Source organism: Oncorhynchus masou, chromosome 21 (assembly GCF_036934945.1).
Source record: "Oncorhynchus masou masou isolate Uvic2021 chromosome 21, UVic_Omas_1.1, whole genome shotgun sequence".
In the NCBI taxonomy this organism is placed as follows: domain Eukaryota; kingdom Metazoa; phylum Chordata; class Actinopteri; order Salmoniformes; family Salmonidae; genus Oncorhynchus; species Oncorhynchus masou.
Genome location: NC_088232.1, coordinates 49,606,959 through 49,623,026, shown reverse-complemented (window position 1 = coordinate 49,623,026; position 16,068 = coordinate 49,606,959). Strand labels below are relative to the sequence as shown.

The 16,068-nt window shown below is 42.8% G+C and overlaps 1 protein-coding gene and 1 pseudogene across 1 annotated transcript in view; one reads left to right on the top strand and one right to left on the bottom strand.

The window, feature by feature from the left end:
- LOC135507432 (brain-enriched guanylate kinase-associated protein-like) overlaps positions 1–4,814 on the top strand; it is a 48,025-nt gene extending 43,211 nt beyond the window's left edge. Inside the window, exon 6 of the mRNA XM_064926973.1 lies at positions 3,243–4,814. Within this exon, the coding sequence (XP_064783045.1) occupies positions 3,243–4,814 (1,572 nt within the window). The remainder of the gene's footprint in view (positions 1–3,242) is intronic.
- An 8,524-nt stretch (positions 4,815–13,338) lies between these two features.
- The window catches only part of LOC135507522 (WD repeat-containing protein 25-like), a 32,402-nt pseudogene continuing 29,672 nt past the window's right edge, over positions 13,339–16,068 (bottom strand).

Below are 16,068 nucleotides of genomic sequence, written 5' to 3'. Positions count from 1 at the left end.
AGTCAGATGTAATGTTAGCAGAGGGGACAGTCAGATGTAATTTTAGAAGAGGGGACAGTTGTACAAACTGTTAGTAGAGGGGACAGTCATATGTACTGTTAGCAGAGGGGACAGTCGTATGCACTGTTAGCAGAGGGGACAGTTGCATGTAATGTTAGCAGAGGGGACAGTCAGATGTAATGTTAGCAGAGGGGACAGTCAGATGTAATGTTAGCAGAGGGGACAGTTGTACAGACTGTTAGCAGAGGGGACAGTCGTATGCACTGTTATCAGAGGGGACAGATGCATGTAATGATAGCAGAGGGGACAGTCAGATGTAATGTTAGAAGAGGGGACAGTTGTACAAACTGTTAGTAGAGGGGACAGTCATATGCACTGTTAGCAGAGGGGACAGTCATATGCACTGTTAGCAGAGGGGACAGTCGTATGCACTGTTAGCAGAGGGGACAGTCGTATGCACTGTTAGCAGAGGGGACAGTCATATGCACTGTTAGCAGAGGGGACAGTCATATGCACTGTTAGCAGAAGGGACAGTCATATGTACTGTTAGCAGAGGGGACAGTCGTACAAACTGTTAGCAGAAGGGACAGTCATATGCACTGTTAGCAGAGGGGACAGTCGTACAAACTGTTAGCAGAAGGGACAGTCATATGCACTGTTAGCAGAGGGGACAGTCGTACAAACTGTTAGCAGAGGGGACAGTCGTATGCACTGTTAGCAGAGGGGACAGTCGTATGCACTGTTAGCAGAGGGGACAGTCGTATGCACTGTTAGCAGAAGGGACAGTCATATGTACTGTTAGCAGAGGGGACAGTCGTACAAACTGTTAGCAGAAGGGACAGTCATATGCACTGTTAGCAGAGGGGACAGTCGTACAAACTGTTAGCAGAAGGGACAGTCATATGCACTGTTAGCAGAGGGGACAGTCATATGCACTGTTAGCAGAGGGGACAGTCATATGCACTGTTAGCAGAGGGGACAGTCGTATGCACTGTTAGCAGAGGGGACAGTCATATGTACTGTTAGCAGAGGGGACAGTCGTACAAACTGTTAGCAGAAGGGACAGTCATATGCACTGTTAGCAGAGGGGACAGTCGTATGCACTGTTAGCAGAGGGGACAGTTGTATGCACTGTTAGCAGAGGGGACAGTCGTATGCACTGTTAGCAGAGTGGACAGTCGTACAAACTGTTAGCAGAGGGGACAGTCGTATGCACTGTTAGCAGAGGGGACAGTCGTACAAACTGTTAACAGAAGGGACAGTCATATGCACTGTTAGCAGAGGGGACAGTCATATGTACTGTTGGCAGAGGGGACAGTCGTACAAACTGTTAGCAGAAGGGACAGTCATATGCACTGTTAGCAGAGGGGACAGTCGTACAAACTGTTAGCAGAAGGGACAGTCATATGCACTGTTAGCAGAGGGGACAGTCGTATGCACTGTTAGCAGAGGGGACAGTCGTACAAACTGTTAGCAGAAGGGACAGTCATATGCACTGTTAGCAGAGGGGACAGTCGTATGCACTGTTAGCAGAGGGGACAGTTGTATGCACTGTTAGCAGAGGGGACAGTCGTATGCACTGTTAGCAGAGTGGACAGTCGTATGTACAAACTGTTAGCAGAGGGGACAGTCGTATGCACTGTTAGCAGAGGGGACAGTCATATGTAAACTGTTAACAGAAGGGACAGTCATATGCACTGTTAGCAGAGGGGACAGTCATATGTACTGTTGGCAGAGGGGACAGTCGTACAAACTGTTAGCAGAAGGGACAGTCATATGCACTGTTAGCAGAGGGGACAGTCATATGTACTGTTAGCAGAAGGGACAGTCATATGCACTGTTAGCAGAGGGGACAGTCATATGTACTGTTAGCAGAAGGGACAGTCATATGTACTGTTAGCAGAGGGGACAGTCATATGTACTGTTAGCAGAGGGGACAGTCGTATGTACTGTTAGCAAAGGGGACAGTCGTATGCACTGTTAGCAGAGGGGACAGTCGTATGCACTGTTAGCAGAGGGGACAGTCGTATGTACTGTTAGCAGAGGGGACAGTCGTACAAACTGTTAGCAGAAGGGACAGTCATACAAACTGTTAGCAGAGGGGACAGTCGTATGCACTGTTAGCAGAGGGGACAGTCGTACAAACTGTTAGCAGAAGGGACAGTCATATGCACTGTTAGCAGAGGGGACAGTCGTATGCACTGTTAGCAGAGGGGACAGTTGTATGCACTGTTAGCAGAGGGGACAGTTGTATGCACTGTTAGCAGAGGGGACAGTCGTACAAACTGTTAGCAGAAGGGACAGTCATATGTACTGTTAGCAGAGGGGACAGTCGTATGTACTGTTAGCAGAGGGGACAGTCGTATGCACTGTTAGCAGAGGGGACAGTCGTACAAACTGTTAGCAGAAGGGACAGTCATATGCACTGTTAGCAGAGGGGACAGTCGTATGCACTGTTTGCAGAGGGGACAGTCGTATGCACTGTTAGCAGAGGGGACAGTCGTATGCACTGTTAGCAGAGGGGACAGTCGTACAAACTGTTAGCAGAAGGGACAGTCGTATGTACTGTTAGCAGAGGGGACAGTCGTATGCACTGTTAGCAGAGGGGACAGTTGTATGCACTGCTAGCAGAGGGAACAGTTGTATGTAATGTTCTCAGAGGAGAGAGTTGTGTGTGTGTGTGTGTGTGTGTGTGCGTGAGTGCGTGCGTGTGTGTGTGTGTTGATGTACCTGTGTCCATGCTGGTGGATGTAACCTCAAACTCAGCGACGTTAACAACTGAGGTATAAGAAGACAAGCTCCTTAATAAAGCCCAGGAGTGGAGGGGTTGTGAAAGTCCCACCGGGTCTCTGAGCTGGACTGAGTAAACACGAGAATAAATTACTTCTCTAAACTCTAGATTGGAGCCTAGGGAACAGCGTTGATAAAACAGCTGTGCGGATGTGGTGAGCATTCCATAACAGCAAGTTTGTGAATATGTATGGGGAGATATGATAGTGGTTGTCAGACAGCATGGTCAATTAAGGAATATTTTGTTGGTCGATAAAGATTCGCTGGAAAAATCTTTAAAACATTACTTTGTTAGAGTAGTAAGTCCTCCTTTATGTTATTTATTGCTGTAATTTCTGAATCAACTTCTCTTCAATGAACTCCCATTTATTCATGTTTGTCTATCCATGTCTTTCTCCTTTCTGTCGTTTAATATTTCTCCTCAACGCCCCTTTCTACTTCTCTCTCTCCAGCTGCCCATTGACTTCCAGGAGCGGGTGAGCTCCCACATGGAGAAGCAAGGCCGGGGTGTCACCATGGCGCTGTGCCACTCGCCCTACTCCGACGCTGTGCCCACCGCCGTCATTGCCAAGGTGCTAGAGAAGCCGGAGCCGGGCAGCAGCATCCCCAACACCCGTTCACCCAGCCCCCAGCCATTGGAGGATGAGGGCCATGACCATAACTTTGTGCCCGCTAGCGCGGGCGGCGGCACCGAAAGCCTCCGGCGCCGCACAGCTTACCGCACATCGGACCTGTACTGCAGCGACACAGCCCTCTACTGCCCCGAGCGCTGGCAGGAGCGCAGACAGAGCGTGGATGTCCATGCCCGCCCCATGGGTCTCCTCCTCCAGTCCCAGAACTCCACAGACTCCAACCCCGAGGAGGAAGCCTTCCATTCGGGTAACTTCTCCCATCACGGGGCCCACTCTTTCCATGGAGAGTTTGCTGCGGGCTCCTTGAGGGCCTCTAGCTCCTACTCCAGCTTCAGCCAGGCATCGGAAGACGAGAAGGGCGGGGAAGGCTGCGGCGGTGGCCCCAGTAGCACCATGTCCTCCTCCCACCATGGGCTCTACATGGACTGGCGGGATGGAGGTTACGGCGAGCGAAAGAGCACCTCATCCTATGAGAAGGACAGCCCTCCTGGCCACAGTGTCTTCCCCAAATCCCACAGCTTCCAGCACATGGCAATGCCACCTTCCCCCAGCCCTGCGAAAGGCGGCGGTGGCTCTTCACCGGCTTACGTATGCACAGCATCCTGCGGCTACAGTGAGCCATACCACTCGCCGCTCATCGCATCGTCACACAGTGTGGGCTCAGCCCAGGGAGGAGGACCCCGGGGTGTGGAGCGCTCCGATAGTCAGGCCAGCATGGTCAGCATGGGTGTCCCCACCGAGGAGGAACTGACTGGACGCTGGAGGCAGCTGAGCGTAGAGGACATCAACTCGTACTCCTTCAACCGCAACCCTGGCCGTGTGTCTCCCTACAGCTTCTCCGAGCAGCACTTTGCCATGGGCCCGGCCAAGATTAAACTGGGGCCTCTCTACAGCAGCTTCCATGAGGGGGACGACAACGTCTTCCTCCACAGCCATGTGCTGGACCAGTGCTTGGCTGCTGCTGCCAGTGGTGGCCTCTCACCCAGCCCCAGTCCCAGTCCCAAACACCCCAGCCTGGGCCTGCGGGGCAAGCCGGACAATCCCCCGCCCCTGTACAGAGCCACGGTAGACAGCCAGGACTCAGAGTGCAGCCTGCAGTTCCTCTCAGGGAGCCTTAAGGATAAGGAGAGCGGGGCTGCTGGAGCGGCAGGGGGGAGCATGAACAAGGAATACGTGGGCGTGAGCCCCAACAGCTCAGCTGAGTCCTTACATCACCAAAGCTCCCTGGAAGCCTCCAGTCTGCAGCACTGCCAGAGGGAGAGAATGAGGCCCAGCCCGGCACTTCCCAAAAAGAGTTCTCAACAATACCAAACATTTGGAAGCACAGGAACAGGACTGAGCAGGAAGGACAGTCTGACCAAGGCCCAGCTGTACGGCACCCTCCTGAATTGAACCGCTCGGTAACACTTTAATTGGACCTGACAGGTATAATGCATCATGATGTGGTTATAATGCATTGTAAGACTTGTCATAAGCACGTATGACCCCCCTTAGAAATTCTTAATATTATCTCAATGACAAGATGATAGCAATTTTGAAAATGTGTTTCATGAAAGGACATAACAAACTGTAAACCTTGTAATAAGACATGAAAGCTCATACGTGCTTACAACAAGTAATGAAGCATTATACCTGCCGGCTTTAAGTAGTGTAACCAACAGCTTCTCCTCTTATGCATGATGATTGTGTAGGTCTCCATGTTTCTGGTGGCAAACACACAGTTGGTGTGGATGTGAGATGTTCTTGTAATCCGGCGAAGGCACGTTTCAGGCTGTATGAGAAGCTATACAGCTGTTGTTGTTGTTTTTGGCTGTTTGTTTATGTCATGATACGGTGTAGTTATCAGAGATAACAGCCACTAGATTTCCGTACCTGTTACTATAATTTAATTATGCCAATGTGCTTTCATCAATTGAAAGCCCTTAATCTATTTTATGAGAATTTGTAAGATTTCTTGTTTGCATAAAATAGACACAGACCAGTCTTTCAATAATAGGTAATAGAATTTATTCTCGGAGCGCGCTACCACTTAAACACGTACAGCAGTTTATATACAGATCATGACGCCATTTTACTGCTTTAACAGAATCCCCTCCTCTCGACCGGGACAAAGTAAGGTTGAAAAGTTCATTCTAACTTACTAACACACTCCCAGATAACTTTTGACCCCTCAACATTATCGATCACCACTGAACTGACAGTTATAATTAAAAGAAAACCTAGGAATGCACTCACTGCCTTATCTAAAAACCCCAGAGCTAGGTTTCAGTTGGGTCAACCATAGGCTAACGACCTTATGTGTTTACACAGTTCACAACCCATTTGTTCCTGCCTAGTTGGAATGGTGTTCATTAACTTTTTATTACTCCTTGTCCTGTCACACAATTCCTTCTTATGAACTCATTTTGTCAATCACTTATAAAACAGTATAAGTTTACCTAGATACAATTCTATTTAAAATGGGGATATTGTTTATCCATTTATCCATAATAAATCCATAATAAATTCAACAGTACCGTTTCTTACAGTATATCATCCCTTAGTCTCTCAGACAGCCATTCAACAAGCTCAGAGCTATTTTGTGGAAGGCTCATAAGTCAAATGATCCCTTAACCTTAACAATGACAGCATTGAGGCAGTAACTACTGTACATGCACTATTAGCATTTGAAGTCTGTCAGTAAAACATGCCATTTAGTACCAAGCACATTGGTATCCTTTAGTACAGAGCCCATTGGTATCCTTTAGTACCAAGCACATTGGTATCCTTTAGTAGACTGACTATTAGAACTTCATTAGCATGGCATAACCCCAACTAAAGGCTATCCATTATGTATATGATGTCCTGCTTCCATGGCCTCATTTTCTCATCGACAAACTGCATGTTAATTATGCATATATGAATGGACTGGTTCTTCTAGGCAGAAAGTCATGGATATCTCCTGAACATTAGAGAGGCACTACAGAAATAAATGTTTATTTCTCTCACTCAATTAGCATATTAATACTCAGGAGGAACAGGTCTGAAAAATAAATTCGGTGTGTATTGGAATTAGATAAATCAAAGACAGATTTAAAATACATATACTGTCGGTAACACAATATCAAAGACATTGTAAATACAACAACTGTAAAGTTGGTGGCGCAGTATGGGATATTTTCCTGCCGATAATACTAACAATATAAAAAGGTATAAATGTAATATAAATATAATATATTTACAATATGATTGGCAGGAATGTACCCCCACAGAGCAGACATTGACAAGAGATAAATGATTTAAAAAGCTGCACAGCAGGTTGTCCAATATTCCATGTATCCAGGCTAGTGTTACTCTGTATGAATATTACATGTAGGAATTTGGCCCAAAGCACCCAACGTTTTAATGCCCAAATTGAAAAAAAAGCATGAATTCAAATGCTGTTGCTTGAATTTATGAATACCCAACAACTAGTAAGTACATTTTGCCTTAATTCTGTTCAGTAGCTAGTCTAGTCCTTTACTACAAGTCTGACAGTGGTATTTGTGTGTGTGTGTATCTACAGTATATCACAAAAGTGAGTACACCCCTCACTTTTTTTGCCAGCGGTTTAGACATTAATGGCTGTGTGTTGAGTTATTTTGAGGGGACAGCAAATTTACACTGTTATACAAGCTGTACACTCACTACTTTACATTGTAGCAGAGTGTCATTTCTTCAGTGTTGTCACATGAAAAGGTATACGCCAATATTTGCAAAAATGTGAGGGGTGTACTCACTTTTGTGATATACTGTATATATATATATATATATATATGTGTGTGTGTGTGTGTATATATGTATGTGTGTGTGTGTATATATATTTATGAATGTTTGTGTGTGTATATATATATATGTGTGTGTGTATGTATGTATATGTATACAGTGCCTATAGAAATTCTACAACCCCCTTTGGATTTCATCACATTTTATTGTCTTACAAAGTGGCATTAAAAAATGATTTAATTGTATTTATTTGGTCAACAATCCACACAAAATACTCTCAGCTCAGTTTTGTTGTTGTTGATTAATGGGGGAGGAAAAAAAACACTAATATACCTTGATTGATAAGTATTCACTCCCCCCCCCCACCTGAGTCAATACGTGATAGAATAACCTTTGGCAGTGATTACAGTTGTGAGTCTTCTTGGGTTAGTCTCATAAGAGCATTGCATACCAGGATTGTGCAATATTTGCACATTTTCCTTTTCAAAATCTTTCAAGCCCTGTTATGGTGTGGGGTATCATTGCTGGACAACCATTTTCAAGTCTTGCCATAGATTTTCCAAAACTATATTCCTTCGCTGTGTTTTTGTTGTTGTTGCAATATTACTTTAGTGCCTTGTTGCATATATATGCATGTATTGGAACATTTTTATTCTGTATATTTGTATTCTTCTTTTTACTCTTTCATTTAGAGTTGAAATCTGAAGTTTACATAAACTTAGGTTGGAGTCATTAAAACTCGTTTTTCAACCACTCCACAAATCTCTTGTTAACAAACTATAGTTTTGGCAAGTCGGTTAGGACATCTACTTTGTGCATGACACGAGTGATTTTTCCAACAATTGTTTACAGACAGATTATTTCACTTATAATTCACTTTATCACAATTCCAGTGGGTCAGAAGTTGACTGTGCCTATAAACAGCTTGGAAAATTCCAGAAAATGATGTCATGGCTTTAGAAGCTTCTGATTGAAATCATTTGAGCCAATTGGAGGTGAATACACCTGTGGGTGTATTTCAAGGCCTACCTTCAAACTCAGTGCCACTTTGCTTGACATCATGGGAAAATCCAAAGAAATCAGCCAAGACCTCATAAAACAATTGTAGACCTCCACAAGTCTGTTTCATCCTTGGGAGCAATTTCCAAACACCTGAAGGTACCACTTCTGTACAAACAATAGTACGCAAGTATAAACACCATGGGACCAGGCAGCTGTCATACCGCTCAGGAAGGAGACGCATTCTGTCTCCTAGAGATGAAGGTACGAAAAATGGTGCGAGAAGTGCAAATCAATCCCAGAACAACAGCAAATGACCTTGTGAAGATGCTGGAAGAAACGGGCACAAAAGTATCTATATCCACAGGAAAACGAGTCCTATATCGACATAACTTGAAAGGCCGCTCAGCAATGAAGAAGCAACTGCTCCAAAACCGCCATAAACTAGCCAGACTACGGTTTGCAACTGCACATGGGGACAAAGATTGTACTTTCTTGTGAAATGTCCTCTGGTCTGATGAAACAAAAATATAACTGTTTGGCCATAATGACCATTGATATGTTTGGAGGAAAATGGGGAGGCTTGCAAGCCGAAGAACACCATCCCAACCATGAAGCACAGGGATGGCAGCATCATGTTGTGGGGGTGCTTTGCTGCAGGAGGGACTGGTGCACTTGACAAAATAGATGGCATCATGAAGATGAAAAATTATGTGGATACCTTGAAGAAACATCTCAAGACATCAGTCAGGAAGTTAAAGCTTGGTCACAAATGTGTCTTCCAAATGGAAAATGATCCCAAGCATACTTCCAAAATTGTGGCAAAATGGCTTAAGGACAACAAAGTCAAGGTACTGGAGTGGCCATCACAAAGCTCTGACCTCAACCCTATAGACAATCTGTGGGCAGAACTGAAAAAGCACATGCGAGCAAGGAGGCCTACAAACCTGACTCAGTTACACCAGCTCTGTCAGGGGGAATGGGCCAAAATTCACCCAACTTATTGTGGGAAGCTTGTGGAAGGCTACACAAAACGTTTGACCCAAGTGAAACAATTTAAAGGCAATGCTACCAAGTACTAATTGAGTGTATGTAAACTTCTGACCCACTGGGAATGTGATGAAAGAAATAAAAGCTGAAATAAATAATTCCCTCTCCTATTACTCTGACATTTCACATTCTTAAAATAAAGTGGTTATCCTAACTGACCAAAGACAGGGAATTTTTACTAGGAGTAAATGTCAGGAATTGTGAAAAAATGAGTTTCAATGTATTTGGCTAAGGTGTATGTAAACCTCTGACTTCAACTGTAGGTCATTATTGTGGAGTCACTCCATTGTTGTTGCGCCATCGTCAGTTTTCTTCCATCACAACCATTGAACTCTGTAGCTGTTATAAAATCACCAATGGCCTCATGGTAACATCCCTAAGCAGTTTCCTTCCTGTCCTGCAGCTCAGTTCAAAAGGACGACTGCATCGTTGATGTGTCTGGGTGGTTTAATACATCATCCACTAAATAGTTATTAACTTGACCATGCTTGAAGATATATTCAATGTCTGATTTGTTATTGCTACCCATCTACCAATCACTGTGCTTTTTATGAGGCTTTCAAAAAGCTCCTTGGTCTTAGGAGTTGAATCTGTGCTTGAAATTCCATACTTGACTAAGGAACCTTACAGATGTTATATGGGGGACAGAGGGAGGGGTTGTCATTTAAAAATCATGTCAACCCCTATCATCTCACACAGAGTGAGTCCATACAACTTATGATTTGTTAAGCCACATTTTATTTCTGAACTAATTAAGGCTTGCCTAAACAAAGGGGTTGAATACTTATGCAATGACTATATTTTAGTTCAGTTATTGCATATTATTATTGGTAAAAAAAAAATGTAGAATCAAATGTTAACTTTGACATTTTGGAGTATTTTGTGTAGCTCAATTACAAAACATTACAATTAAATCTATTTCAATCGCACTTTGTGACGCAACAAAATGTGAAAAAAGTTCAAGGGGGTGTACACTTTCATTAGGCCCTATATGTTGTTAATAATATTTCAAACAGACCATTAATATAGCAGACAGATTTTCTACTCTACAATCTTGAACATTGTCGGCAGCAGCCACATTGATCTCTAACCAAAACAAAGCACTTCTTGCTCTGACAAGTCCTTTCACTGTGGCGATTTATTTTGGGAATTAACTTCCCCCAAAACTTTATGACCGAGATACATTGTTCATGCCCTGGTCTCAGGATACCATCTGGGGGACGTGAAGACCCCCAAAATAGTGCTGAAGCCAGGGACAGAGAGGGCAAAGAGGCGATGCCTCCCCTCTATGCCCTGGCGTCACTGTAGCTCTTCCACCAGGCGTCCATTTTGGTTCTTTGTGTCCATTTTCGCAGAGGTGACATTGTGAACAGACCTGATGATTTCCCTAAAGAGCAACAGTACTTCAATCTTAACTGCTGTACAGAAGGGTACGAGATTCTGACCCCGATAGACAGAGTATTTTTGTTGTGGATGTAACATAAGAAAATATAAATAATATATGTCATTATTACTATTGATATTTTTATCCCGGTTAAGTCGATGCTCTATAAATAAATAAATATCCACCTGGTCTGTTCTACCTCAAACTCCGTACGACAAATTACTTTTCAAGGAACAACAGGGCAGCTGGTTGTTTGATGCATGTTTCTATATTTTTGTTGTATGTTTATTTACCTAATAAAGAGGAGTATTGGACTGACACTTTGTGATCACCTATCATAATTATACACTGAGTGTACACAACATTAAGAACACCTTCCTACTATTGAGTTGCCCTCAAAAAACATCTACAAGGTGTCGAAAGCTCTCCACAGAGATGTGTTGAATCCAGTGCTTCCCAAAGGTGTGTCAAGTTGGCTTGATGTCCTTGGGGTGGTGGACCATACTTGAAACACACTGGAAACTGTTGAGCGTGAAAAACCCAGAAGCATTGCAGTTCTTGATACAAACCGATACGCCTGGCACCTACTACCAGTGGTTTAAAGTACTTAAGTAAAAATACTTTAAAGTACTACTTAAGTAGTTTTGTGGGGTATCTGTACTTTACTATTTATATTTTTGACTACTTTTTCTTGACTACATTCCTAAAGAAAATAATGTACTTTTTACTCCATACATTTTCCTTGACACCCAAATGTACTTGTTACATCTTGAATGCTAAGCAGGACAGGAAAGTGGTCCAATTCACACACTTATCAACAGAACATCCCTGGTCATCCCTACTGCCTCTGATCTGGAGAACTCACTAAACACACATGTTTCATTTGTAAATTATGTTGGAGTGTTGGAGTGTGCCCCCAGCTATCTGTAAATTTAAAAAAAACAAGAAAATGGTGCCTTACCGTTTGCTTAATATAAGGAATAACAAATTATTTATACTTTTACTTTGATACTTAAGTATATTTTATTTTAGTAATTATATTTACTTTTGATACTATATTTTAAACCAAATACTTTTAGACTTTTACTCAAGTAGAATTTTACAGGGTGACTTGCTTTTACTTGAATCATTTTCTATTAAGGTATTTTTACTTTTACTCAAATATGATAATTGTGTACTTTTTCCACCACTGTCTACTATCATACCCCCTTCAAAGACACATACATTTTCTGTCTTGCACACTCACCCTCTGAATGGCACACATACACAATCCATGTCTCAATTGTCTCAAGGCTTAAAAATCCATCTTTAACCCGTCTCCTCCCCTTCATCTACACTGATTGAAGTGGATTTAACAAGTGACATCAATCACCAATAATACACCTGCAGATGTAATCAATGCCACCTGGTACAGAATCTCTGGCCTTTAGGAATATTTCTTCAGATTGACAAATTGGACTGTGACAGGCATTGACATTCTTTTGATACGTGTCTCTTTAATATTCTACCTGTAGCCGGGCGGGTAGGAGCGTTGGCCCAGTAACCCGAAAGGTTGCTGGATTGAATCCCAGAGCTGACAAGGTAAAAATCTGTTGTTCTGCCCCCTGAACAAGAAAGTTAACCCACTGTTCCCCAGGCACCGAAGACATGGATGTCGGTTAAGGCAGCCCCCGCACCTCTCTGATTCAGAGGCTGGGTTAAATGTGGAAGACACATTTCAGTTGAATGCATTCAGTTGAATACATTCAGTTGTACAACTGACTAGGTATCCCCCCTTTCTTTCTCATACAAAGCTTTTTTGTTGTGTTGGAGCCAGGCGCTTTACTTGCAGGGGGGACATGACCCCAATATTAGAAACGGGCTAATTTGACTCCCTCCCCCTAAGTAAAATCCCCACTGTAAGTGCCAGGCAACTACTGGCTTTGCACCGCATTGACTCAGCACCAAATTTTCAGTTGCGCTCGGTCACCCAGAGCTCGTTTGTGATAAAGGGAAAAAGAGCTGAGCACGGCTTGTAAGGAGAACAAAGAAACAAGCAATTTCTCCTCTCTTTCCCATTTCATCGGTCTGCAATGTTTTTGCTTTGGTCTGCAGTTAGTTTAGCAGCTTCACACCACATGCTCTCTTTCTTTCTTTTTGTGGTGTGAGAAGTACGTGGTGGAGAAGTAGCTAGCTATATTCACGAGCTCTCCAATGTATAAATGTTTTTAAAGTGTATAACATGTAACCATTTCATAAATGTATTCCTTTGTTGTTGTGTAACTAGCGAACTATAGGTGATATTGTGTAAAAAGAAGTGTTTTATACAGAGTGATGCAATGCTAGGTTGGCTATTTTAGCGAGGCTAACATTAGCTAGCTAGCTAAGCTAGCACCAAACCTAGCACAGTATCTGAGTCTTCCCCTTTTCTACTTCACTTTCAGATGAGCTGCACTCAGTGAGTCAGTGGTCACCCTTAGTGAAAAAGAAGCTAGTGCCCTTAATGTAGGTACCAATGCCAAAGAGGAGAAAAGACAGAAGATCTAGCTGGTCTGTCATAATATAATAGAAACAGTAGATCTAACTTATATGTTGTAAAATAATAAAGACAGATGTAGCTGGTCTGTAGTAATATAATAGAAACAGTAGATCTAGCTTGTCTGGCATAATATAATTGACAGGACATGAGATTTCTTTAGAGGGAGTGCCGAGGACTAAGTAAATGAGTAAATGTCTACATAGCTAGCTAGCTTGCTATGTTCACTCCAGGGCCTGAAACTCCCAGCGACGATTGAACATCCACTAAGAAAAGTCAGCAAAAATTTAAAAACAACATCAATGGAGAAGTCAACATACAAGTGTAAGTAAAAACTAATCCAATTCAGTTAGAAATTGTGCTACTAATGCACATGACGGCACAAACGTGTCTCGTAAAAAGTAAATATGTTTTTGTTTGGTTATCTTTTGAAAATTGTTGAAATAAAAGATCTTCCTTCTTCAGAATTTCCAGCTAGGCAGGCTAACGTTAGTTAGCTAATTTTCTAGCTATCATACAGTAAGCGTATATTAAAATAAGTAGACGTGCACTCATAATTGACTGTAGCGCATATAAAAGCACAGAGAGAGAGAGAGAGAGAGAGAGAGAGAGAGAGAGAGAGAGCTGCCAGGATTGCCATTTTAGTGGTTTTCCCTCCAAATTGGGCTACTTTGAAAATTACATTGTGGGTGAAAATGTATTGGTCACGGTTTAAGGATTTTTGGGCTACTTCTAAGTTCCACTGTGGCCGGTGTGGCATTTCTCTTTTATATTTCACTGTGACCTGCTGCTGCTGACTATCAGGCAGTGAGGCCGGCTGTTGCTGAGTGAGTGGTGTGGAGGGCCGGAGAGGTGTGTGTTGAGAGAGCACTGCAGCATAGTCCACTATTGGCTGACTCACATGAGTGAGAGGAGACCGAGCAGCACAAGCTGTGAACTTTTTACCAGTTGTAGGTAGGCTAATTCACTTCTCATTATGCGCAAGTGGACATTGGAAATGGAAGGTATGGAACTCCCTTGCATGCTTCTGTTATGGGGAAAAGTCCTCAATGATACTGACATTAAATGTGGAGAATGATACATTTGCATCTGTTGGCCATCAAGTACATCAAATATATGCCATTGTAGGCTACTGTAGGCCAGGGTTTCCCAAACTCAGTTATTTGGATGAGCTGTGTCGTGTTAGTGGGGGGGGGGGGACCCTGCTGCACCATCTCCATTGGGTTGAGGTCAGGTGATTGTGGAGGCCAGGTCATCTGGTGCAGCACTCCATCACTCTCCTTCTTGGTCAAATAGCCCTTATACAGCCTGGAGGTGTGTTGGGTCATTGTCCTGTTGAAAAACAATTGATAGTCCCACTAAGTGCAAACCAGATGGGATGGCGCATCACTGCAGAATGCTGTGGTAGCCATGCTGGTTAAGGGTGCCTTGAATTCTAAATAAATCACGACAGTGCAATTTATTTGATTCAGTGATTGAAATTACGACCCCGTCCTCAGTAGCCTATTCCAGCAGGCTATTGGGAAAAATAAGCACTTCTTACCTCGAAATACACTAATTATTTCAACATGAATAGCTTGGTCTGTTAATTTGAACTAAGCAATCCGCTAAATCGTTCAGGTAACATCTTTCAGCCTGAGCACTGCCAATGTTGAGGTGGGCCATCATTGTAAATTAGAATTTGTTCTTAACTGACTTGTCTATTAAATAAAGTTTAAATTAAATAAAACATTAAATTAAAAAGGTACAGGGAGAGGACGAACAGAATTTGGAATTTGAGTTCCAGAATTTGGAATTCCCAGTTTGGTAAAGTATGTTGCAGCACACAGATTAGAACTATAGGTTCAACTCATCACAGCTGACTGTAGCCCAAGCGCTGTAACAAATGTTGTTGCCTCCATTCTGATTTCATTTGACTGTCATGGAGGTTGAATAAGTGGCTGCTCTCAACAATGACACAAAGCAGACTGAACCAAGCAGGAGAAGCTGGATACCACAGATAGGAAAACAACAAATCACATGATATCATAACGTTTATATTTCACCCAGCAAGAATGTTAGGAAAGTTTGCTTGCCAAAGTCTTTTAGGATCCAATAACTACTTTCTCAGTTCTTAGATGAGTCTATGACTTTCACATTTCTTGAACAAATTTCTGTATTAGTAGAGACCATATTGGTAGAATACACAAGTTGCTGAATATAGAGAGTAATTCTGACTTGCTATGTAACTGGGTCAGTGTCTGAATAAGGCAGATAGGCTTGAGCTGGATCCATACTCGCTACTGTCTGATAATAATAATAAACTCACAAAGCCAATGCTTTTAACAGTTTACCCTTTGAAATGTTCATTCAAAAACGTGTCTTTGATCCTCTGCACTGTAACGTAGCCTGACTGCATTTTACCCACCATGCAAGATTATGGCAGCCTAAACAACAGCAGTCGAGCCCTTTGGGAGTGACATACTTAAAACCCAACATTTCCATAAAAAGCCTTTGTGTTGCCATCTTTCGCGTTGCCACTTTGCGCAGTGTTGTAGGCAAGCATACCTCTTTCGTATACAACGACCACACACAGTACAACACATGACAATTAATTTAGAATAGGTTGTAAAATGGAATGAAACACTTTTTTTTATAGCTGTGCCAGAGGTTGATCACACCGTTCATCTACAATATGAGTGAACATCCTATACACTAATTCCTAAGTAAGCTATGTTACAATACACATACAGTCCATTTGATTGAAGTTATGATATGAGCTAACTAATGGACAACTGACAGCAGTTTGATAAACAGGCAAGTCTTGAATGGAAGCGAATGTCAGTGTGACTAAGTGACGAAGTGTCATGTTAACATCCCTTAGCAGTTTCTTCTTCCGGCAGCTCAGATAGGAAGGACGGCTGAATGTTTGCAGTGTCTGGGTGTTATAATTAAATCCCCAAAGAAGAAAATCA